The following is a 25,134-nucleotide window of genomic DNA, read 5'->3' as shown; positions in this document are numbered from 1 at the left end:
AATTTCAAGGAAGCATAATTAAGAAAGATTAAATTTGGGAAGTTTCTAAACAGCAGAATCAAATACAAGGTTAAAAAAAGGATGGGTTGAGGTCTGTTATGATGGGAGGTAACATGATGGAGAACAGAACCTTTCTGTGTTGTTCCTGTTGGTTTCTTTGACTTCCTGCATTATTTATTTAGGGTAGGAGAGTTTATTCATAAAGTTGGAGATCCTTTTCCTTCCTCGTATCGCAAAACAGACATATTCCTGGTATTTTGCTTTCGCTTTATATGTTTGACCAGTACTGTGAAATTCCAAAGGTTATGTTGCATGATAGCAGTTTCTGGACGTGGGTGTTGACATTTAGCATTCTAGCAACAATGCACATTGTTGGTGCCTGACACAGCCAGCTGTTTCATATGTGTATTTCTCATTATTTTAGCATTCACGGCATGTGCTATTTTCTGACTTCTCAGTCAAGGGCTTACTGCATCCAGTGCATTCTTAAGTTACATTGTTGGTATTCTTTCTCTATGAAAACAAAGAAGGTATTACTTGTTTATGCAAATTCCAAGTTAACATGAAGGCCTCTGGCTTTAGATTTTACTTTATTTTTCATTGGGGTGGAAATGAGAATTCTTCCAGGTTTTTAGAGTTATCCCAAGCTTTCTGTTTAAAAAATAAAATGTTTATCTAAAGGTTTTCTGTCTCTTTTTACAAGAGAATGTTGTGATACCTCTCTAGAGGAAAGCATGCTCACTCAGCATCTTTTGATTTTCACTCAAAGCCAGACTTGTAATTGTGTGATATGATCTTTACTTTCCTAGACTGGTTTAGCTCTGTTATGTTAGTTTCCTTAAATAAGTAAGTTTATTTCCAAGTGTAAGCCTATAAATTTCTTTCATATTGAATGATACCTGGAAGTACTAAACTTGGCAAGTCCAATGTACTCTGTGTAGTTTGGGCATGAGGACATTACATGTCCGGGCAGCTTGAAAGACAAGCCTTTTAGTAGACTGCAATTACACTTGCCATCTGCTTGTTTATTTAGGTTTTGGTATTGCTTCTTTCTAGAATTGAAATTAGGATTTAAAGTTGTTCGATAAGATATTCTGTTAGCGTTCCATTGTATACCTAAGGGTTGAGTAGTTGGATATCATCTTCCTAAAATGAATCTAGACTAATATAGTAAGACTTATTGTATAATATTAGTGTCAAAATAAAACCATGCTATAGATTGATCAACAGGGCCACCACTAGCTAATTAAAACCTTTGGTGTGGAATAGAGAAAGGCATCCCATCCCCAAGTTGTCACAGCAACAAATAAATCTCCCCTTTCAGGGTATCTTTGTGCAGAGCAATTCTTCCATGACCATCAAAAGTGGTCATCCTAATTGTATTTTCTTAAGCTATTACATGGATGTATATTTTCCAGGCTGGGTTACCCAAACTTAGATAATTACAAAGTAAATTGCATTTAACCTCTGTTATATTTGTAGCATAAAATAGGAAGTTTTCTTGTTCTCTTGGAATTTTAGCTACAGCTCAGAGTTAAGGATAATGGGGTACAGGAGTACCCTGTTGTGAAGCAGGGTGCTAGACACAGCCTCAAAGGACTTACTGAGAGGAGGCCAGGTGGCCATCGACCATCCCCCGAAAGCCCATATGAAACATAGCTCTGTGGAGTTCCTATTTAAAGAGCCTTACCAACATTGCTGTCTCTGTTTTACAGAGACGTTTCCCCAAGTAATTTACTGAGCATTACTCAGCTAGTTAGTTCTCTGATTCCACAGCCTCATACCTCACAGTCGTTAAGACGACTCTGCATCAGCCCCTGTTCTGCTGCAAGTCAGCACAGGAGAAGAGGGCGCTTTTAATACCTCTCTTGGGCAGTGGTCAGACTCATTTTTGGGGGGAGGTGAGGAACTTTGGGAAAGGTGTTTAGCAGGTATCCAGAATTGATGCCCTCAGGCTGAATTTGGCTCAGAGACCTCTTTGTTTTGTCTGACACATTGTTGAAGACAGGACAACTCACCTACAAATCCAGTTGTATTGCTTCTCTTGAGTCATTACTACCACCTCCAATGGGGTATAGGCATCCCGGTCCTCAGCCTCCCCCTTGTCGTGGTCTTAGCCCAGCTAGTGTGGTCCAAAAATAATTGCACATTCTTCAGGGGATTGGGAGGAGGAGACACGCAGCATGTGTGAGTGGCCCATGGGCACGTAGCTGCAGCAATATAGGTATCTCACCAAAGCAAACAAACATGCAGACCATGAGCAGCTAGCCTCTTTATCTGCAGAAGCCACGCCCTGGAGTGAGGAACTGGGAATCACTATACTACTACCTGCCTTGTGGACGTAACAGGTGCTAGAGTTCTCTTGTTTGGAGCCAGCCAAACTATCCCAGACATCTCAGTTGAGTCAACATTGGTTTCTTTCCCCTCCATCCACATTCTGATCTGCTTGGAGGGTATCCCCAGGGTCCACAGTCAAATAAATCCTGCTTTCTAGAAAGTGAATTGGAATCCCCAAGGTAGCCTAAAATGGCTACGGATCTAGTAAATGCTACCGAGTTGCCCCTTCTCATAGCTGAACTCTGATACTCCTGAGTTTGTTTACTAGCCTGCGGGCTTTACTACTGTGACTGGTGTCATAGTAAAAAAAGGCTTCCCAAGTTTTGCTTCTTTGACCCTAGAAATGTTATTTGGGATAAAAAATAATGCTTGTTTTTCAGAGGTAAAGCAAAAAAAAAAAAGTGTGTATTTTTAATACACTTAAAACAATCATTTAAATGATAGGCATAGTTGTTTTTATCACTTACAGGCACATAGTGTTGCATTTCAGTATTTAAGAAAATGTTGTACCAAGAAATATTGTTCAAATTTATGAGCAGGAAATACATATTCAGTAAAAAATCATTGAGACCATAGAAATGGGCTCAATGTTGACTAGCATTCCTTTTCCCTACCTTGGCTCCAGCTTGACTGTTTAAAATTCAGAATAGCCTTGGCTTTTTCTTCTTATTACGTTATGTATATCATGGTTTATTTCTGTCCAACTGCTAATTTTTCTATAATAGAGTCTTCTCCACTCTAAAAATTGAGGACAAAATTTTTGTTACTTTAATAATTATTTACTGCAAACACTGTAAAAAGACATGTCATCTTTGACTTTATGATTCCAGCTTCTAAGCGTCTTGTTATATCATCTCTTCTTTTCTTAATCAACATTTTCCAAAATACACCTCCCCACCATGCCATAAAATGAGTATTTTTCAAATGCCTATTTGGATTGCCAAGGGAAAAGTTTGAAATCTGTGATGTGAAGACTCCTAAAAACGAATCACTCTTTATACAGGTTTGTTTTGTGATGTCTTACATAGTGGGTAAAGATGGGCCTAATTGTAATTTCAGGTACTGCGTTGGCTCATTCTGTTTATTTTTTAAAATTTTTAAAATTTTTTTGCGGTACGCGGGCCTCTCACTGTTGTGGCCTCTCCCGTTGCGGAGCACAGGCTCCGGACGCGCAGGCTCAGCGGCCATGGCTCACAGGCCCAACCGCTCCGCGGCATGTGGGATCTTCCCGGACCGGGGCACGAACCCGTGTCCCCTGCATCGGCAGGCGGACTCTCAACCACTGCACCACCAGGGAAGCCCGCCTCATTCTGTTTTATCATTGGATTGATAGGTTAATGTCTACAAAGTGCTCGGAGTTCTCACACAAGGCTAGAGAGATTTATGCAATTATGTACACACCTTAATGAAAGAGTAAATGTCATAAATATTTTATAGCACACATGCTGTCATTCAGAATATTATTGCCAGCAAGCTAAAGGTGAGGAGGATGGCCTCTTATTCATCTTTGTATCTCCTGTCCGTCCACGGTGCCTAGTACTTTATAAAAGGTCAATAAATGTAAGAGTTGAAGGGAAGATGTATCCTGTTATTATTAGCAACAGTATCATTTGTAAGCGATTTCCCAAGCCATTCACTTTCCCACGTGGTTTTAAATCTCATCTGAATATGTCTTTTCTCATTTAAGTGATATTTAATTTTTCACATCTGCAGTTATTTGACGGCTAAATCTTATGGTCTACGAGTTGGACGTTCAGGTAAAACCCTTTGCAAATAAAATGGTATTGTTTCTGTCAGCAAGGGGATATACAGTCAATGCAGTATTTCAGGAGACTGTGACAACTATTGGTCAAAGGACATTAGTCAAGTAACTGAAATGTTATAAAATTGGTAGAAATTACACAGAAACCAGGAATTGAAAGGTTGGAGACTGTCTGTGGTCAGCCTTTTAACCTTTTGAGGAGTTTTAGTATTCCTGGAACCGTGAATTTATCCTCTCTTGAATTGTGTCTGCTTAAGACCCTTTTTATTGCAGGTAATTTTCTGCGTAAAACGATCAGCTAGATAAGCTGTATTTCAGAACTTTCCAGTGTCTTTTCAGTACATTATCATCACCATGGTTGATTCATTTATGAAACACAAAGCACTCCCATTTGGAGCAATTTATTCTCGTATCGGTCTTCTTTTCCCTGGATTTGCCAGAATGCCGTCACGTTCGTGTTCTGAAGGTTAATGCCCAAAGTCAAGCAGACAGAAGCCAAGTGCTGCAAGGTTTCCAAGATTAGGACTGATTCCCTTCACAGAAATAAATGATTCCTGCCATGTTCAGTGATTTTGTGCAGCGCTCCCCGCGGCTGAGTGAGTGCATCAATACTGTAGTCCTTACCTGCTGTACATACTGATGACACTCGGTGTTAACTTGATTGACTGAGCAGCCCACTGGAGAGGACGCACCTGCAAGAGAAGTGCAGACGTATATTTTTATCCTGGTCTCGAAACATTTATTTTACGTTTCTTTTCCTTGGGAGTCATGGTTTCAAATTCCATGGGCTCTCAAGCCACACTGCGCAGGTAGAACAAACCTTTACGTGCTGCTTTATTTTCAGAATTCTCCCGAAAATGGTCTCAGGTTTATACCCTTTGCCAAAGCCTGATTTTATGCTTTTGAGGGAAAATGACAGGAAGGTGACGCTTAAGAGTCCTGACAAATGAGTGACTCTGTGGAATTTAAGTCTCTTAAGAGGTTCTATCTGATGATGGGCAAGTGGATCATTTAATTCAATTATGAGAAATCGTTTTGACTATATTTTTATGTTCTATTTTATTATCATGTTTTGTAGGCTTTGAGGCAGCAGCAGAAAAGAAGAAATGGAGTCTCAATGATGGTAAACAAGACTGTTCCTCGTGTTGTTTTGACACCATTAAAGGTGTCTGATGAGCAGTCGGATTCGCCTTCAGGTAAAGAGCTAAAATATTGTATGCTTGGCCAGTTTCTTCCCGGAGGAGGCTTTCTCACCAAGAGAGATGTCATGAATTTTCTCTGGAACTGAATAATATTTCCACTTGAGGTTTCATTTAATTTTTTTATACCTTAGACTCTTTCAGTGATTCAAAAATAATAGGGTATTTCGCTCTTAAAAACAAAACAAAACAAAAGCTTGCTCATCATCAAAGGACTTCATTTGCTAATGTCAGTAGATGCAAGAAAACGTGTAGTACTGCTAGGTGGATTTTTTTGTTGTTGCTTTGGCTTTTGTTTGAATGTTGAACTTTAATGGTGGACCCCATGCTGATGTGTAATGCCATCAAAAGCCGTTCTTCCGTGAGTGTGAATTTGTTTTTCCATCCTCTGCTGCAAAATCAGGAATCCTTTATTAGTTTTTGTGTTCTGGCAGCATTCTTCTCACCTCAGTGCAGCCCTGACCGTTTCTTCTAATTTACCTCTGTCACTTTTTCAGCTATGTACCATTCTGTATATTATAGAGTGATGTTTGCGTTTTCTCTTCCTGCTTCAACATAAAGTTATTAATAAAGGCATGATCTCTCCCTCTCTCCAAGCCTCCCTTCATCCTTCATCTTTCTGTCTCGGTCTTGCATCGTCTCCAAGTGGCACAGTATTGTTGAAGCTTATTCGTGTATTTTCACAAAAGATCTGAGTGCTTCTTTGAAAAGCTATCAGATCAGTGAACGTGTCTTTGACTCCACTATCAGGCCATCTGTTCATGCTTTTTGTTCTGTTTGATTGATTTATTGGGCTTTTCTCTTTATATAGAGTAGAGGAATCAGATTGTGGCCAAAGGTAGTGTATTAACTCTTAGCAAAGGAGATAATATCTACGGTTTGTAGAACAATTTGAGATTTTTCTTTTCAAGGACAGCAAGAGGAAGATAATGACATAATAACTATTTCCTTTTTTAGGATCCGAATCTAAAAATGGTGAAGCAGACAGTTCAGATAAAGAAATGAAACATGGGCAAAAATCCCCCACTGGAAAACAAACGAGTCAGCACTTAAAACGATTAAAAAAGTCTGGTTTAGGTGAGTGTTCAATATACTATAACATTTCACATTTTAGATAGTTAAATCTTGTTGAATGAAATTATGGGGACTCTTTTCTTTAATAGTTAAGAATATTTTTAAATCTTTCCAATTTATCTAAACCAAAAAGGGTGCTAAAGAATGCAACATATTACAATGGAATGATTTTAAGCATGTTGCTAAATTTGTGAATGATACTATTGGATGAAGCAGAGGCTAAAGATAAGAGGTTTAAAACGATCTACGTATTAAAGTAATTATCTGCCAAGTCATAATTCTGTCTAACATGCAGTGTTTTGTTCCTGAAACTGGGTTTCACTTTATCGGAATACATTGTATTGGGGGGAAAATGCAACTTTTATAAAGTGTTCATTGAACTGAAGAGTACACTGTCATTGGGGTCTGCTGCAGTAAAACTGCTCTGCCTTGCTTTTCATCTTCTGCTGTTTGAAATATTCAATAGTGCTTGTCTGAAAAACAGTGTACAATTGCCGAGAAGTGTGGCAGACAGTTACTGGGTGCTGCAAGTCAGTACCAGGTTTTCTTTTGAAGATTTCCTTCCTGATAACTTTTCATCAGGAACTCAATAGCAGCATTTTGGGGGAAAAGGAATATGGAAACTAAAAAGAGGAAAATAAACGTATCCTAGGCTGAACATTAAAATTCTAGACCAAACCTGCCTCGTTGCATGTCTGGACCTAATGGCTTCATTTCTCTCTCTCAGTTATTTCACCTCTGAGTTAGGGTAATGATAATGACCTAGATCATTGTAACATTTTGTAAAATGATGCGTAGAAAGTACAGATTTATTGACCTGAACTTTATTATTGGTTCTGCCACTTACTTTCTTGGCAACTTAGGGTAATTCTTATTTGCAGAGTTTATCTGTTTGTAAAATTCAAGCAAGATTTTAACCCATTTATTTATTTATTGAGTAAAGATCTATTGAGTGCCTACTATATACCAGGATTTTGTTAAATTCTGGGAGCATATTTTCAGTAAAGTCTTTGAATGGGGTTTAGATAGCCTTATGTAAGAGATCTTTGGGAAAGCAGAATTTATGTTTGTTTTAAATTCTTTAAACACAGCATAATTATCTTTTTCATTGTTTCCAGGGCTAAATCATTTTATAGTTATTGTCTAGCCCAAAACATATGTGTTAGTTTATAAACACCTACATATATACTGACATGTTTTTTCCTAGTCTTTTTGAGTTTTCTAAATTAAGTACTTTGAGTAGCTTCTGAAGCTGGAAACTGTAATGGGAGAGTGATATGTAAAGAATGTACTAAAAAAAGAAGACCCCCCCCCCCAAATATCATGTTATGTTACCCTAAGTAATTTAAAAGTCAGTGACCTTCAGTTAAAAACAGTCTGCTACAACCTCAGGAAAGTCAATGCCATATCATGAGTTTAAGAAAATTCAAGGCATGGGGACCTCTTCATTTCTTTACTTAGCTGCCTTCAGGGCTGGGGTTCAACAAGGCTTGTACTCTTGTCAGGATCCTGTCAGGTGCTCAGGTCTTCAATCAGGATCTCTTGTTCTAATTGTTGTAACCTAGGAATCCTGCACGCCGCTTAGCATCTTACATGTTAACAATCATACAGTAAAGGTTAACAATCATACAGTAAAGGGTTTTCAGCTAATTTGTTAGCAAATTTAAAAGGCGATAAAGGAGACCACCATGTTCTTTTTAACCTGCTTTTTTCTTTTTAGACTACTAAGTAGTAGAAATAGTGAAGCTACTTTAATGAAGGAATGGAAAACTACCTGTATTTAATGCAGTGGTCTTGGTACTTTGACATATTATCTCATTTACTTCAATTATGTACAGTTGAATTATTTTTATTTTACAGCTGAGGAAACAGAGGCCCAGAGAGTTAAGAGGGTTGTCCATAATGACACAGCTATTACAAGCCAAGGCACAGCTAGCTCCAAAGTCCAAACCATTATTTCAGAATATGTTCTGAATGTCTATAATCATCCAGCCTGTGTTGTAGACCTGTGGGCACCACTGAGGAGTAGCATAGTGTCTATGACATGATGAGCCTGCCATGGGTGTTAAAATGCAGGTACACTAGTTACACATAGAAGGAGAGCTAGCAACTAAAACATTTCCTGGCTGATCCTGTAAAATCAGAGGAAGAAGGTGGGATTTAAGGTCAAAAGTAACCTGAAGGTGATTACTAGGAAGGAACGCTGACTGACTGAGTAACCCAACAAGCAGCTGAGTACAATGGCTTATTTTGTGCAAATGAAGTTGGTAGTACTTATTAAGCCTCCAATATATGCCCAGCACCATACAATGGAAAGTGAAAACAAGCAAAAGGAAAGAAAGGGCCTTAAAGGTGACCATCTCCAGATAGAATCCCATGTGTCTTCTAGAAAGTAATGTTTCTGATGTCCTGTGACCTTAGGAATCTTACAGAGGAAAGGATTCTTTGTTCTGTGCAGCGTTTTAGAATCATAACTAAAATGTAAGTTTCTTGAATTAGGGGTCGTTGACTTACACCAGTTTTTAATTATGCTTCTTCCTACCCAATCACACAGTAGGAGTTTAAAAATTACTTACTAAACAAATCCAAGCTTCTAATGGATATCTCTGAGGGGTTTTTAATAAATGTCCTTGCTGAGCTCAACTTCTGGGATTCATTCCAATATATTTTATTTGGTTTAATCTTTTTGTAGTGAAGAATTACAACTTTGCTGGTTTCATAAAATGTTACATACTTTTGAAATAAATTAATGCAGGAAAATAAATTTGAAGAGTAACCCTAAATACTATCATCAAAAAGAACTTCCCCCAGGCTTCCCTGGTGGCGCAGTGGTTGAGAGTCTGCCTGCCGATGCAGGGGACACGGGTTCGTGCCCCAGTCCGGGAAGATCCCACATGCCGCAGAGCGGCTGGGCCTGTGAGCCATGGCCGCTGAGCCTGCACATCCGGAGCCTGTGCTCCACAACGGGAGAGGCCACAACAATGACATGCCCGCGTACCGCAAAAAAAAAATAAAAATAAAAAAAAAATAACCTCCCCCAGTGTTTTATAAATATTATTTGACATCTCCTAATGTGTAGCCATAGTCAGGGGTCATCTTAGAAAAATTGAATTATATCATTTTAATTAAAAGTACTAAATTTAATTAAGTTTAGCCTGAATAATAAAAAAGAATGGAAGTAAAACCAAAAACAAAATTGCTAAACATCGCCACGAGATATATTCATATCTAAAAGTTCTCTCCAAAGATACTAAAAATATGAAAAACTGGAATAGGAGCGATGATCATTTTAACTACTCAAGCTTTGGACAATATATTGTAAAGGATAGGGAGATAATTATACTTATGGTCCCTCTTAACTCCATGTTTTTGTTATATTATTTTTTAAACATCAAGGTTGTTAACATTTAATAATCTTTTTTTTTTTTTTTTTTACCATAATCCCCATAGTTCACTACCCCCCTGGTATTATATGGTAATGGATTCAGTGCTCCCCGGTACACTGTTTACACAATTTCTTCATTTGTAAAGGGTACTTGGATTTATGTCGTAGATGATTAGATTTTGCCCTCTGATAATTTTTTTTCCCTAGACTGTACTCTTTGAAAGCCTATTTTTCTTCTCTGAGCTCTTTCAGAATCCATTCGTCTCTAATTTCTTTGAGACAACGAAGAACTCTCGTTTTGAACTCTTTCTGTATTTCTTTGGGCAGTTCCTCTTGCAACCAAAGGCCTTGGTCTGCCTCTTTCATGTGCTCCTTCCCTCTGTGTGCGTGTATGTGAGTACATCTTGTGTGCACATTTTATGCATAAATACCGTGTGGCTTCCCTTCTGGGAAATAGGAGGCTTTAAGCCAGCAAGGTCTCCAAAGTCTGCAGCCTTTATTCAGATTGGTGCTCTTCGACTCCCTTTGGTCAAAATAACAATTTCCCTGATCCTCATCAGACACTTTCCCATGATTTTTATTATGACTACAAAGTGTCGTCTTCTATAGCACAGACACTTACTGTGGCAATTCGGCAATTGTTGCTTCTTTGCTTCTCCGGACCTCAGCTACTTTATACTCTCTAGTGTCCAGGAATTAGACACTAAAATGACTACCTCTTTTTTTCCTCTGCTTAGTGTAGGGAGATGAGGTACCAGCTTTAATGAGATAAGACAATCAGATATAATGAGCTTGTTCTTAAGCCAATTAAGAGTAAGTATGTAAGGATAATTAAAATGGAATTAAACATCCTGTGTGGCAACAAATTTAGCAGTAAGTTCATCTGCTCTGTCTTTGTTCCAAAATTATAAAACATAATTTTGCTTAGATGGACATCTTTGAAATAGATCTTCTTTTGACTTTGTCATAAAACATTTAGAGAGGCACATAGTCTTTTTTTTTCCCCTGATACCCTTAAATATTTTGAACCATACCAAATAGTAACCAACAGCATAAGTTCTACTTCTCACATTGTCCATAATACATGTTTCTAAAATTTTATGATTTTCTCATTTCCCCAATACTCCTTCCCAAAGTTACTCTTGGTAAATGACCTCAACTCCCTCATATGGAGAGTATTTCGGCCATACGTAAGCATTAAGCAAATTCCTTTCCTGTATTTTCAACATTTCTGTCTCTAGGTTTTGCCTTTGCCTTCTCTGCTGAGAAAATAAGCTTCTTCCTAATTCTCTTCTTGTAGTCTATTTTATCTCCCTGTGAAATACTTGAAACATATAGAAAAATACAGATGCTAATAAAACATACATCTATATACCTGTCACCTTGACTTCATTCCTAACAAATGTTAGGAGTTTGTTGGGCAAAAAAAATAGATAAAATTTTTGTACTTTTTGTGTTTATAAGTGAGATTGGCCAACAGATTTTCTCTCTCATATTGTCTTTGTTTGTCCTTATTTTGGAATAAAAGTTATATTAACTTCATAAAGTGAACTGAAGAGCTTTCTTTACGTATCCACTGGAATAAGTATAAAATGAGTGGGGGGAGAGTTCCTTGATGTATTGGTAAAATTCGTCTTTAGAGCTATTTGTAATATGTGCTGTGCATGTATGTGGGGAAGGAGGGGTTGTCTATTTATTTTACAAAAGTTTTCACAAATTTATTGAGGTTTGCTATTTTTAATATAATTTGAAAATTTGCAAACTTGAAATACTTTATGTCTTCAAAGATATTGGCTAAAGTCATAGTAGTATGATTTTTATGCATATTATACTATTTAAAATCAAATTTTAATTATAATTTTATTTGCCTTGTATATCTATACTGTATCTCAAATTATGTGCCTACCTTTCATTCCTATTCATGTTTATTTATGCCATCTCTCACTAGATTTATACCTATTTTATTAGTCTTAAAAAAATCCTTTTTCTGTTCTTGATGGTCTTCATTGTTCTTTCCTATTTCATGAATGTGTACTCTTATTCTTTACAATCTTTCTCCTTTCTTCTTTCTCCGGTTTTTATTCTATAGTTCATTCATTAACTTCTTGATTTGCACACTTAACTCTTGAATTTTCAATATTTTTTCTACTCTCGAATATATACAATTTATTTTTAAAACAAATTCAGCTGCATTTTACAAATTTTGGCATTATCATTTAGAATGTAAATATTTTGTAATTTCCATTACAAAACATTTCTTTAACTTGTGAGGTACTTAGAAGTGTACTTCCAAATGTCCAAATATATAATGAGTGTGGGAAGATTGGAGAGTTGCTATGTTATTGATATCTAATTTTACTTCTTTGTGCATAGAGAGATGAGGTTTTATATTATTCTTCAGTATTGTTGAGACTCAGTGGTCAGCTTTTGGGGTTTTTTGTTGTTTTTTTGTTTTGTTTTCTTTACTGTTTCCTGAGTGCTGACCAAAAAATTGCTTTCTCATAAGGGCTCAGTGCAGTGTCCTATGTTAAATTCATTGGTTTAAGGTCGATTATTGAGTTTTTAAAGTCCTTGGTATTCATAAGACAGGTTTTTTGCTTGTTATCTCAATGTCTGGTAAAATATGTTCAGATGTTACACTGGCATTATATAGTGCCAGTTTCTCTTTTTAATTCTCTCAATTTTAAATTTTGAATGCTATGCTGTTGAAATGGATGCAGGCTCTAGGTCATTGTATCTTTCCAGTGAATTATTCCTTTTATACTCAAGGAATTACTTTCTTATCCCCAATAAGGTTTTTTTTTACCTTTGTTTATCTTTGATGTTAATATTGTGGTATTGCTTTTTTTGATGTTTTGAATGTCTGCCTGGTATGTCTTAGTTTATCTCCTCATTTTCTTCTGTTCCATGTGATTTTTATTTTAAGTATATCTCTTGTAAAGCAGTATATAATCAGATTGTGTTACTTGTAAAATCTAATATGAAATCCATTTGTATTTTTGTACTGTGTTGGGGACTTAATCAAAAATTTTTTTCTCCTTTTATGCCTTCATGTGATTGAGTTTTCCTTCCATGAATTTATTTGGAAATTATAAGTCTTTTCTATTTCTCCCATTGACTACCTACAGAGTTTTTGGATGGAATGTCCTATAAATATCAATTAAGTCCATCTTGTTTAATGTATCATTTAAAGCTTGTGTTTCCTTAGCTATTTTCATTTTGGATGATCTGTCCATTGGTGAAAGTGGGGTGTTAAAATCCCCTACTATGATTGTATTACTGTCGATTTCCCCTTTTATGGCAGTTAGCATTTGCCTTATGTATCGAGGTGCTCCTATGTTGGGTGCATAAATATTTACAATTGTTAAATCTTGGATTGATCCCTTGCATGCAAATGGAAGTCAGCTGGAGTAGCAATTCTCATATCAGACAAAATAGACTTTAAAATAAAGACCCTTACAAGAAACAAAGAAGGACACTACCTGTAGAATTTTAACAAACTAACAGTATTTCTCCTGTTTCCAAACAGTGCCAGGGTTATATGGTGTTCTCATTTCAATCACACCTTCCCATCTCTCATGCAATTGCCGTCTCCTGTTTTTTGTGGTTTTTTTCCATTTTGTTTTAATTCTCATTAGTTGTTAGTATTATTTTTCACTGTTAATGTTTATTTGGAGTTACTCATGTCTGTGAATCTTTTAGTTTGTCGTTGTTTCTGCAACCCACTCATTCATTTTTAGAGTTAATTTCTTTATTTGTTAAGAACATCCACTAGTACTTTTTCAGCAAGATTCTCTAAGGGATAGTTTCCATTTTGGATACTGAAAATATTCTTATATCGTTAATATCATTGCCATTTAAAGGGACTTTATTAACGAAATTCTAGATCAATGCTTCTTTTCTTTTGGCCCTTTGAAGATACTTCATTGTCATCTGTAATTTATTGATGATAAGGTTCCTGTGTCTTATTGTGATCCCTTTGGAGGTAATCTATTTTTGTTCAAAACTGTTTTAAGGTATTCTTTTTATTTTTGATGTTTTGCTATTTCAACACATCGGATGGAGGAATGGGTATTTATCCTTTTTGAGATTTGGTATGTTGCTTTATCTGAGGACTCTTATCATTTTTTCAGTTCTAAAACTTTCAGACGTTAGCTCTTCAAATATTGCCTCTCTGCCATTTGCTGTGTTTTTTCATTCTCCAACTCCTGTAAATGTGCATCCCGACTGCTTATTCCATTCCCTTTATTTTTTCTCTCTCCTGCTTTCTTGACTCATCATTTTTAATGCTGCATTCAAGATATTTTCATCAACTCTATATTTATTCAATAGTTATTTCATTGTATCCATGGAATATTTTAAAAAATTTTTAAACTAAATTTTCATTTCTAGAAGTTCTATCTGTTTCTGTTTCAAATCTGCCTATTTTTAAAATTACAGTGTCCTGTTTTTTCACAATGAGTTTATTTTCTTTTTTGTTTCTATTGTTTAAAACAAGGGGCAGCAAGTTTTTCTGTTAGGGGCCAGAGAGTAAATGCTGTAGGCTTTGTGAGTCATGTGATTTCTGTCACAACTGTTCAACTCAGCATTGTAGTGCGAAGGCACATCTAGACAGTAGCTAAACAATTGGGCATGTCTGTGTTCCAGTAAAAGTTTGTTTACCAGCAGCCACTGGACTGGATATAGTGCATGGGCAATAATTTGCTGGCCCTTGATTTAAATCACACTCTATTAAAATCACATTCAAGTGATTCTCTTAACTCAAGCAACTGAGAGTGGTCATTCTTCCGTTTGATGCATCAGCTGACTGTCCCTTATGGTGGATTGTTCCCTTGTGTGTCGTAATTTCGAATTGTGGGCTCTATATACAGCCGTCTGTTGGAGGTCATTGTACCTGAGTTGTAGAATTATCCTACAAAGCATACTGGCATTTCAGGCCTCACAGCTAATATTTTTATAAAGGATTGCTGTTTTAAAGTATTACCCTTAAATTACCCTGAATAGGCATCTTCTGAAATACTCCAGTGCTTAGTGCTGTGCATGACACTTGGGGAGCACACAGCTATCAGCTATAATGCTCTCATTATCTCCATTAAAATAAACAGCACTCTTATTGTTATCATTGATCCTAAGTCTTATAGAATCTACAAAAACTGTAGTTGTTACCATTTATGCTGCTAAAGTTTTTGAGGATTCTGATTAATTGGAAGACCGTAATTAAAATACTTCTTTATCTAGACCTGGTGCTACTTTGAGTTAAAAATACAGATGGTATTGAGTGAAGTAGACATTATGAAAATTAAAGACAACTAAGGCAAGATAGAAACCCAAAGAAACTTCGGAGATTTCATTCTGAAATATCATTCTTAAAAGAGATAGAATTAAATACATTATCAAATATATATATATATATATATATATAGTCAGTATACATATGTGTGTGTACAGGTGTATGTTTTTCCCAATCTATAGTGAATTCATACCTCTTGCTTATTTATCACAGGACACTTGAAATGGACCAAAGCTGAGGATATTGACATAGAAACCCCGGGATCTATTCTTGTCAACACTAACTTGAGGGCATTAATAAATAAACATACGTTTGCTTCCTTACCTCAGCATTTTCAACAATACCTCCTGCTTTTGCTCCCAGAAGTGGATAGGCAGGTAAGTAGAAGTTTCAGACATTTGGTATTAGTCACCAGTTATATTATTATGAACTGGCAGGTCTGTTATCGAAGATGACTGATACATGGATGGGTAGTTTTCTAATAATCTAGTATATTTGTGTAATTTATATACTTAAATGCTAGCATTGGTGTGTTTGCTTAATCTGCCTAAACAGACTCATTTTTCATGATCACTAGTGAGCAAATTCAAACTTTAAAATACAGCACATTGCCATAGAGTGAAAACAACAGACCTACCTACACTGGGCAGGAAAAACAAAGAAATCAAACGTTCCAGTATCAAATAAATCTTTGAAGTAGCTTCCCCTTTGCCCCGAGGGAATATTGAAGTGCAGCAATAAAAAGCCAGGGTTTCTAAGAAATTATGTAAATATTTTCATTCTCAGCTCTTTCCAAAAACCATTTAAACCATTTAAAATTTATGTTTGGATTTGGCTTCTGAGAGTCTATCATCGTGAATATGATTGCCTATAAATAATCACCTTTTATCTTTTTTTTTAGTATAACTAAAAGTGCTTTAAGTGTATTTTTGTATTTTTTAAAAGCCTCTAAAATAAGGAAATACAAATATAGACTCATAATAGCAGGCATCAATCATCTTCTAAAGCTGTTTCCTTTGAAAAGAAAAAAAATATTTCATCGCATAAACTTTTATTAAATTTCACAAAACTGTTACATTTCCTTGTGATTCTCATTTCAATAAATTTTGACACTGTATATAGTTTCCGGCTGATGGACATAATGTGCATGTGTTTATGAATTTGTATCTCAAGATGATAGGTACATCCATAAATTGAAATGGGCAAGATTGATTCAATATTTCCACATTATTTTGAATAAATTTTCTTAGCTTTTTATTTGATTCTGTTTTCTCCTAACTTACCCACCCTTTCATACATACTTAAAATTTGATAAGCTGCTGTCTTCTATCATTCTTATGTATCTCTTTGGTGGAGATTATTGTTCATATTTAGAAAAATACTATTTTGATTTTGAGTACATTTTTGTTTGAAAATTTGTTCAGTATTTACTATGAATGTAATACATGTTTGGTGCTTTGGAATAATGGAAATATCTATTAGTAAGTGCCTATTGCATGTTTATTGAATCAATGATTAAATACACTCTAGTTGGATACAGAAGCTATATTCCTGAACAATGAAAATATGAGGTAGAAACAGGTAAGCTTAGCGGGGAGAGCACAAAGTAAACTGAGCTTTTATATGTAGAAGGGAAAAAATCAGAGACAAATACAAGATCCTTGAATTGGGCCTAGAGGTATAGGCAGAATTTGAATAAAATAGATGGAGATGTATCTTATGTGAAAGATTCAAAGATACCAAATCAAAAGCTGATTTTGTGGGAGTCTGGATTATAGGAACAACAATGCAAATGAGTCTGGAAAGACAAATTAGAAGTCAATTTTGGAAGATGCCTTGAGTGTGACACTAAGGAGTCTAAACAGTGTTCACGCTGTGTTTGCAGTGCAAAGACACTGAGGGCTTTTGAACAGAGCTATAATGTAATAAGATCACTGCTTTTTAAGAAAATTATCCTGGCGGTACTGAAAAGGGAATGTTAGAGATGGGAAGCATGAAAGTGTTGTTAGAAAGCAATTTTAGTTATTCCAAAAGGCAGAATGAGGGCTTGAATTTGGAGAATAGCCTTGAACTCGAAGAGGAGTAGGACCGTGCAGTCACCTTCCTCATCACCACCATCATCAGTAGCACCATCATCCAGTGGTGGCAATTTTACATTTTGTCAAATAACACTTGAAGCAAGGTCTAGGGAGAAGCCCCTGATCATTCCTGGGTTTCAAGCTCGTGTGACTGAGGATTGAGTTCAGGTGTTTAGAAAAACTTTATTTTTTCGGCAGGGGGAGGTGGATTACTAGCTACGTGACTATTGCCTGCACTTCAACGTATGTGTGGTTTGTCTTGTTTACAGTTGTACCTCCAGATCCTGGAATAAGATTTGGCATATGTAAAGTACTCCAGTCTTTTTGGAAAGAAGAAATGACAAATTGTCCTTGGATTAGCCAAATATTTCAGGAACCCAGGAGGCAGTGTCAATAAGCCTAATATTGAATTCAACCTGTAGCAGTTTCTGTTACTCAGTTTTTTCCAGTCACTGTGAGAAATATAAATGAATAAGGCACAATACCTGTTCTCAAAGAACATGTAGTCCATTGGGAAATCATTTATTCAAGAAATACTTACTGAGCATGTATTATGTGCTGCATATACTGTGCTAAATACAGAGGCTTCAGGAATGAATCTTCCAGAGGAATAACAGACGGAGGAGAAAGACAACCTCATGCTGAAATACAGTTTCCTCTTTACTAGGAAAGAAGTCTGATAACTGGATAGATCTATACCAAATTTAGTATAAGACCAGGCAGAGTGACATAAATGTCAAATAGAAATATAAAGTCCTCAGAAGGCACGAAGGATGAAAAACTTTAATCTGAAAGTAGTATTGGAGAAGATTTTATGGTGGAACAGATACTTCACTTGAACCTTGAAGGACTAATAGGTGTTTTGTAAGTAGAGCCAAGGGAAAGTGAATTTTACAGAGGGAGAGCTTGTCATTTACACAGACTTGCTGTGTGTGTGGTAGGATGCTGTGCTAAAGGGTAATATGGTCTAAACCTCGATGACCCTGGTTGCAGATTAAGCTCTTTTAACTTTTTCTGAAACCAGTGGGCACCATCAGAGATTTCTCAGATGAGACACAGCATACATAAAATAATTTAAATAAATATTTTAGTGCCTGGACATAGGGCAGGAGAAGAAGATCCAAAGGATAAATAACATATTGTCTTTATTTTCTCTTAGGAGCCAGTAGCTCTGTAAAAAATGTATTGGAGAGGCAGAAAGATAAGACCCAGGGAGACTGGGCAAGAGACAGTCACAGTAGTTGAAATAAGAGATAAGAGTCTGACCTTAGACATTAGCCTTGGAAAAGAAAAGAAAGGAGTGAATTCCCGGCATACTTTCAACCCAGAAGAGTGGGAATAAATGACACTGCCTATGGGATGGTCTGGAAGAAGAAGGTCTGTAGAAGTTCTGGAAGGCAAATGGAGATTTTATTTAGGGTGACTTGGGAGGGCAGGAAGGCTCTGTGGGCCTATTAGCATCTGACATCAATAAGTTTAGAGCTCTTTCTCCGGGCCCTGCTAGAGTTGAGCTCAACCCTATCTCCCAGCAGAAAGGAACAGGCAACTTGATGAAACAACCTTCCAAAACCGGTCTATTTCACTTCAGTTTATAAAACCCCAGAAGTCGGTGAACATCACCATTTTCTAGGCCAGAATGAGTAGGAAAGGCATGGAAATGTGAATCTGATTACAAAGATTTATTTGAGCGAGCGGAAGGTACTGTAATTATGTGAAATACCTATGAATTTCACTTGTACAAAAGCTTGTTTTCACGTATTTTTACAAAATTTGAAATTCCCAGTTTTTTCGTTTCCCTCCTTTGACTACCCCAGGTTTCTGCCTGATTTCTCCCCTGAAGCAGTCCTACCGGCTGTCCTATTCTGGGCCAAATGAAGCCAAGGCTTATTTCATTATTACATCTTTAAAATAAGGGAAGCTAGGTTTCCCATTTACCTTGCCAGTGCCAACTATCATTAAGCCAGCCTGTATTTTTTTTTCCTATATCTGTACTTTTCTTTCTTTTTCTAGAGGTCTGTTTATCTTAGATTACATTTTTTTACATACTTGTAGTTGTTTTATGACAGTGTCACAACTAGTTTTATATTTAAGTTTGCTTTCCACACATTATACTGCAAGCAACAGAAAACTGAACTCAAACTGACTTAAATATAAAGGGGATTTATTGGCTCAGGTAATTATAAGATGGAGGTTAGAGTGGGCTTCTGGTTGCTGGTCCTGGAATTCAGTTATTATCAAGGACCCATTTAACTGTGTTTAATGAATTCATTTTTAAAAAATCTCTCCCTTGTTGGCACTCTTCTAAACCTGAATCCCTTTGTAGTAGGATGGCTACCTGAATCCAAAAATGGGTATTTGCCTATTGGTTCACCTTCATGGGGAAAATACTTCTGTCCCAGTATTTCAAAGATAAACCTGAGTCACATGAATGATACTACGTATCAGTAGATCACAGTGACTACTTCTTAAACAACGACCCTAGCTGAGGAAGTGGAATATGCAGATTGGTTTAAAGCAACCAGGCCTACTCCTGAATTTTAGCGTGCTCACCAACTCCTGAAGTAGAATGGTGCACTGTGGAGATGTCAGGAAAACTTTAGAAATCTGGTTTTTAGGAAGTTCTATTAGAGGCTATGCAATGGAGGGTGGGGGAGAAGTCAACTATCATGTCCACTGTAGTAGGGTAGGCGTTGAGTTTGGTTTTGAACACGTTGGGTTGAGATGCTTCTATAAACTATATGAAATGTCCAAAGATGGCTATATATATTCAGGTTTTGTGACTGGAGAAGATGGAATTAGTGATTAAAATTTACGTAGATTATACTGTCAGCTATGGGATTTGATGAGCCTGTGAGATATCATGGCCATCCCAAAGGAGTACATATATTTGTAAGAAAGTATTAGAAAGGGTATGGGAGGAGCCAGGGAATAGATAGAAAATAGCAAATCCATGAGAGATCATCAATGGGGAGGTTATGTACAGGCAAGTGTCTCAGATGGACATTAGGAAGTCACTGGGGAGTAAGTGGGACATCTTTTCTTTGTTCCTTTAGATCCACCCTCCACCTTCTTTTCTCTGCTTTGCTCCAGGAGGCTGTATATGGAGAGTAATCCACGTATGGACTACTGCATCAAGAGAAAGGATGCCTCTGTCTTCCTTTCTTCTTTTTTTTTTTTTTTGAATTGTGAAATAATCATAAACTTTCACCAAATTTAAAGATATATTAGAGAAGAAGTTTCAAGCCTCATTATCCATCCCTCCCCCCACCCTCAGTATATTATGACTTTAAGCCTGTTTTTTCCTACAAACAAGAGCGTCCTCTTGCATAAGCACAGTGCAGCCAATCAAGATCAGGAAGCTAGCATTGATCATTCTTACTGTGTGATTCTTAGACTCTATTCAAGTTTAGCCACCTGTCCCAGTAATGTCACTTTTAGCAACAAGATTCAGTATGGAATCTGTCATTTTATTTAGTTGTCGTATCTTTTTAGTCTCCTTCATTCTAGCAGAGTTCTTTAATCATCTCTTGACTTTCATGATTTTGACACTTTTGAAGATTATAGGCTAATGTTAGTTTGTGTCATATTTCCTAGTGATCAGATTCAGATTGTGTACCGTTGGGAGGAATACGATAAATGATGCTATATTCTCCTCGCACCTATGAGGTGGCACACAATTTTGATTTCTCCCAGTCATTTGATTAAAATGTATCTGCCGAGTTTCTTCAGTGTAAAGTTACTTCTTCCCTCTTTGTAATTAAATAGTATTTTGTGAGGATATATCCTGTTCTTGAGACTCTCAATTTATCCACTTACTCCTATCTGTATGGTTTCCTTGTTTCCTAGTTTTTCAATAGGTTATTATGCTCAGTTGTCCACATTTGGTCACTAGGAGCCTGTTCAAGCTGGCTCCTGTGTCTTCTGACGTGTCTGCATCACTCTTCGAGCATTTCATTACTTTAAAATACATGGAATTGTTTCAGTCTCATCTTGTACTTTCCCTGTCTCAGCCCTGGAATGAATCCTTTCTCCAAGGAGCCGTGGTTCCCTTTAGTGAAAGATGATATTTAGAAGTCAATATCTCACGAAACACTTGCTCTTTGCTATTGGGGTGTTGCTTCTCCCAGATCTATGACAGACCTAGGAATTATATGTATGTATATATAGGAATGCATACATCCATACATGTGTGTGCATGTATGTGTGTGTGAACACCTCCTTCTGTGTCTTGGAGATAAGGGACATCTTATAGAAGAAAGAGTATGAGCCTATATATAAACATAGCACAATTTCTATCTGCATTTATTTCTATATGTTCCTCTATATCTTGTAAACCATGAATTCACACTAATACCTTCAATGCTAATCTAATACCCCATAGTTCATTCTAGTTTTCTCCCTTTCCAAAGCTGTTTGACAGTGACAGTGAGAAACTCAGTTTCTATTATCCTTAATATATCTAAGTAGTCGATTAATCCCCTTGTAGGTAACCAGTCTTCCATGTTGGCCAGCATACCTCCCCATGGGGATGGTCTCCCTGAGGCTCTGACTTTCCGTGACGGCCCACGTACCCACCCACCCTGCTTGGGCACCTTCCCCCCACTTCCTTCTTGACCCCTGACACTGCTTATCAGGCCTGGCCTGTACAGGCGCCCCACCACTACCAAACCGTGCTCTGTCTCTGCAGCTCCTCCCCAGGCCTCCCCTCTACCTCACCCTGCTGGGCGCAGTGATCCCACTCTGAGCCATCGTGAGCCCCTCATGCAGGGACCTATGTTAATTTTAGCTTCAGGCCTGAATTCCTCAGGAGGGGGAGGAGAAGGCCTTCTGGATTCTAATAGGTTTCAGCTCTTGGGAAGCCCCAACAGGGGATTGGGTGGAGGAAGAAAAGTGAGGCTGAGCCCCTCACCTGCCCTGTGTGGTCAGCACGGGCCACATCCACTGACCAGCTTCTGTCAGAAGGCCCTTGCCACACAGCTCTCTCTGTCCAAATTCCAGTCACCCCCTTCTCCCCTTACCGTTCATGTCAAATCCTAGCCCCCATCATTAGCTCTGGTTTAATGCACTGTCCTCTGTGGTTTTGCTGCATCCTGCCCACACCTTTATAAATAGTCACTTTAATCTACTTTCTTTGAACGATGATGACTTGAATGAGCCACCTGTACCTGCCGGGCTCCTGAATGACAGACCTTTCGAGGAAGTAGAATGATGTGGATGTAAGCAGACTCTGGTGGTTTGGGGGAGGACTAGGGTATAGAGTTCATTCATTCAACCAGTGTTTATTTAACATGTATTATGTGCCGGATAAGCATTGATGATATAAACATTAGTAAGTTCCACTTCCTACCTTGAGGGAAGTAATGGTTAGAGAAGAGTGGGGCTGGGCGTGAGGTGAAGACCTGTAGGTCCAGAGCCATGCCATGGTGTTAGTATATGCATTGTGTTAAGGTGACACGGAGGAGGTGATTATGTTCTGTCTGTGGGAGTTGGAGAAGGTTTCAAGAGAAGGTATTACTGAACTAGGTCCAAAACAATGGAGGAAGTTTCCCAAGTTAAGAAGTGTGTCAGGCATTCCTAGTAGAGGAAACATATGTATCAATAATAATACTGATTACCTACAGTGCTAGGCCTCCTACAGAGATGAGCACTAATGCTTACAGTAACTCTCCAAAGAGTCTGCATTATTAACCCCACCTCATATGTGGAAACTGTGGATCAGGGAGAGAAAAGGACTTAACCTAACTTCTTCCAAGTAAAAACGCGGGAGCCAGAATTTGAACACAGGTTTGTCTAGTGCCAAGTTGATGCTCTTTCCCTACATGATGCTCCTGGCACCCGAGAGAGAGGCAGAGAAGTATATGATGTCTGTCCACGCATAATTTTAGATGACTGGGGTATAGGGTGAGAAACTTGAGGCTAGAAAGGTAGGCTGGAGCAAGCCTGTAAAGAAGGCCATGTAGAACATAGCAAGGTTTTACATTTGGAGCATGACATTATTAGATTTATATTATAGAAAAAGAGCTCTATTGGAGGAATGAAGCATGGAATAGAGGAGAGATTCCCCCATTCTCCACCTGGCTGTGGTGTAGCCACACTGTCTTCCTTCCTGCCCCTGAAACCTCAGCTTCTGTTCTCTCTCAACCTCTGTGCTTTCTCACAGCTCTGCCAGGAATGTTTTCTCAGCATCATTTGCCAAGGCCAGCTCGTTCTTCTCCACCAAGTCTCAATGTCAGCTCCTCATAAAGGCTCTTCTTTCCTCCCCTCCCATCTAAAGTAGCCTCTCTGGATGTTTTCTGTCTTAGTTCTCTGTTTATTTCCTTTCCTGCACTTGTCACAGTCTATGATTAACTTGGTTATGTATCTGTTCATTTGTCTTTCCTCATGAAAATAAACAGCCCCAGGACAGTGGCTCTGTTTCTCCCATTCACTGTGCCTGGCATATAGTAAGTGCTCAGTAAGTGTTTTCCTAGTCAATGAATATAGCCTGGGAAGCCACTTAGAAAGCTAGTTTAACATATCTGATAAACATAAGAACTTTTGCCGAAGCCAAAGAGTGAAAAGGAAAGGCCTCATTCATGAGACATTGTATTAGTTTGCTAGGGCTACCATAACAAAATACCACAGACTGGGTGACTTAGAAACAGCAATTTATTTTCTCACAGTTCTGGAGGCTGCAAAGCCAAATTCAGGATGCCAGCATATTACGATTCTCCTGAGGCCTCTCTTCTCGGCTTTTAGACAGCCTCCTTCTCTGTGTGTCCTCACGTGACCTTTTTTCTGCATGCCTGCATCACTAGTGTCCCGTTCTCTTCTTATAAAGACACCCCTCATATTGGGTTGGGGCCCACCTATACGACCTCATTTAATCTTAATTAAACTTCTTTGAAGGCCATGTCTCCAAATATAGTCACATGGTTAGGGTTTCAACCTATGAACTTGTGCGGGGGGGCAATTCTATCCAATACAGGCATTTTAGAAATAAAATTATCATGATTTGGTAATTGGATTTGAGGGGGAAGGAAGAATTGAATACCCCTTTTAGGCAGTAAGTATTTATTACGCATTTTAGAATAGCAAAAGATTGGTATGTTTTTAAAGCTAGGATGGGCTTAAACATGTTTTTGTCCTAAAAACTGAGGCAGTTGATAGAAGAAATTGACGATAGAAGAGAGAGGATTTGATTTATGGATGGAAGTCTTAGAAGAGATGGCAAGGAATGGACTCTCTTGGTAAAGAAGCTGGCTTAAGAAGAAAAGAAGTGTTGATTTCTGAGATCAGAGAGGAGAGAAGCAGGAAAGAAGGAGGGAAGAAATAACTAAGTGTGAAGAGTATGGTGCAGAGTGAGGGCTTTTCAGCTGGGTGGTGGTGTATTTGTCTTCTCAGAGGCTAGAGAATTAGGGGTTTCACAAGAGTTAAAGGCTTTGGAAAGCAGCCTGATGGACTGTACTGTGGATTCATCCTGGGGAAGAAGTGGCTGCTGAACAGCATTGAGGCCCCATCTGAGTTCAGATGCCAGCAGACACACTTGGTCTGCTTCTGTGTTTCCCACCCCACAGTGCTAAGTATTGGTACACTTAGCTTGGTGCCAGGAGTTGGATTTTGCCAGGGTGTTGGAGATTTACAAAGGAGCTGAAAGGTTGTAGGGGTGAGATGCTTGTTGTGAGATGCTTGTTGGGGTGGTTGATTATGGGGTCCAGGCTGGATAGGAAGAAAACTTAGGTCAGAGGAGCTAGAGTGAGTGGAGGTCTCAGGGAAAGGAAAATGTGGATTAAAGGAAGAAAGCTACATTTTGAATGAAGAGTCTCAGAATAACACACTTTGAATATGATCAGGTTTGGGTAAACGCATGGGTCAAGTGTCATCTCCTTGGCCACAGCATTTTGGTTCAGAGACCAAATACAAAGAAACAAGAGGCCAGAGCAACATTGCTCAGTGCCAGTGAACAGGCAGAATTGTAGCTAGTTCTTCCTTCAGTCCCCACGTAGGAATACTGGCTTAATAAATTCAGG

General features: G+C 37.9%; 1 protein-coding gene across 1 annotated transcript in view; it reads left to right on the top strand.

The window, feature by feature from the left end:
• ASXL3 (ASXL transcriptional regulator 3) overlaps positions 1-25,134 on the top strand; it is a 172,985-nt gene that overhangs the window by 86,802 nt on the left and 61,049 nt on the right. The window contains exons 6-8 of the mRNA XM_030876618.2: positions 5,178-5,295; positions 6,256-6,375; positions 15,261-15,424. Coding sequence (XP_030732478.2) covers positions 5,178-5,295; positions 6,256-6,375; positions 15,261-15,424 — 402 coding nt within the window. The remainder of the gene's footprint in view (positions 1-5,177; positions 5,296-6,255; positions 6,376-15,260; positions 15,425-25,134) is intronic.

This window comes from Globicephala melas, chromosome 13 (genome assembly GCF_963455315.2).
Source record: "Globicephala melas chromosome 13, mGloMel1.2, whole genome shotgun sequence".
NCBI lineage: Eukaryota > Metazoa > Chordata > Mammalia > Artiodactyla > Delphinidae > Globicephala > Globicephala melas.
Note: the sequence above shows the minus strand (reverse complement) of the source record. Positions and strands in the feature narration are given on the sequence as shown.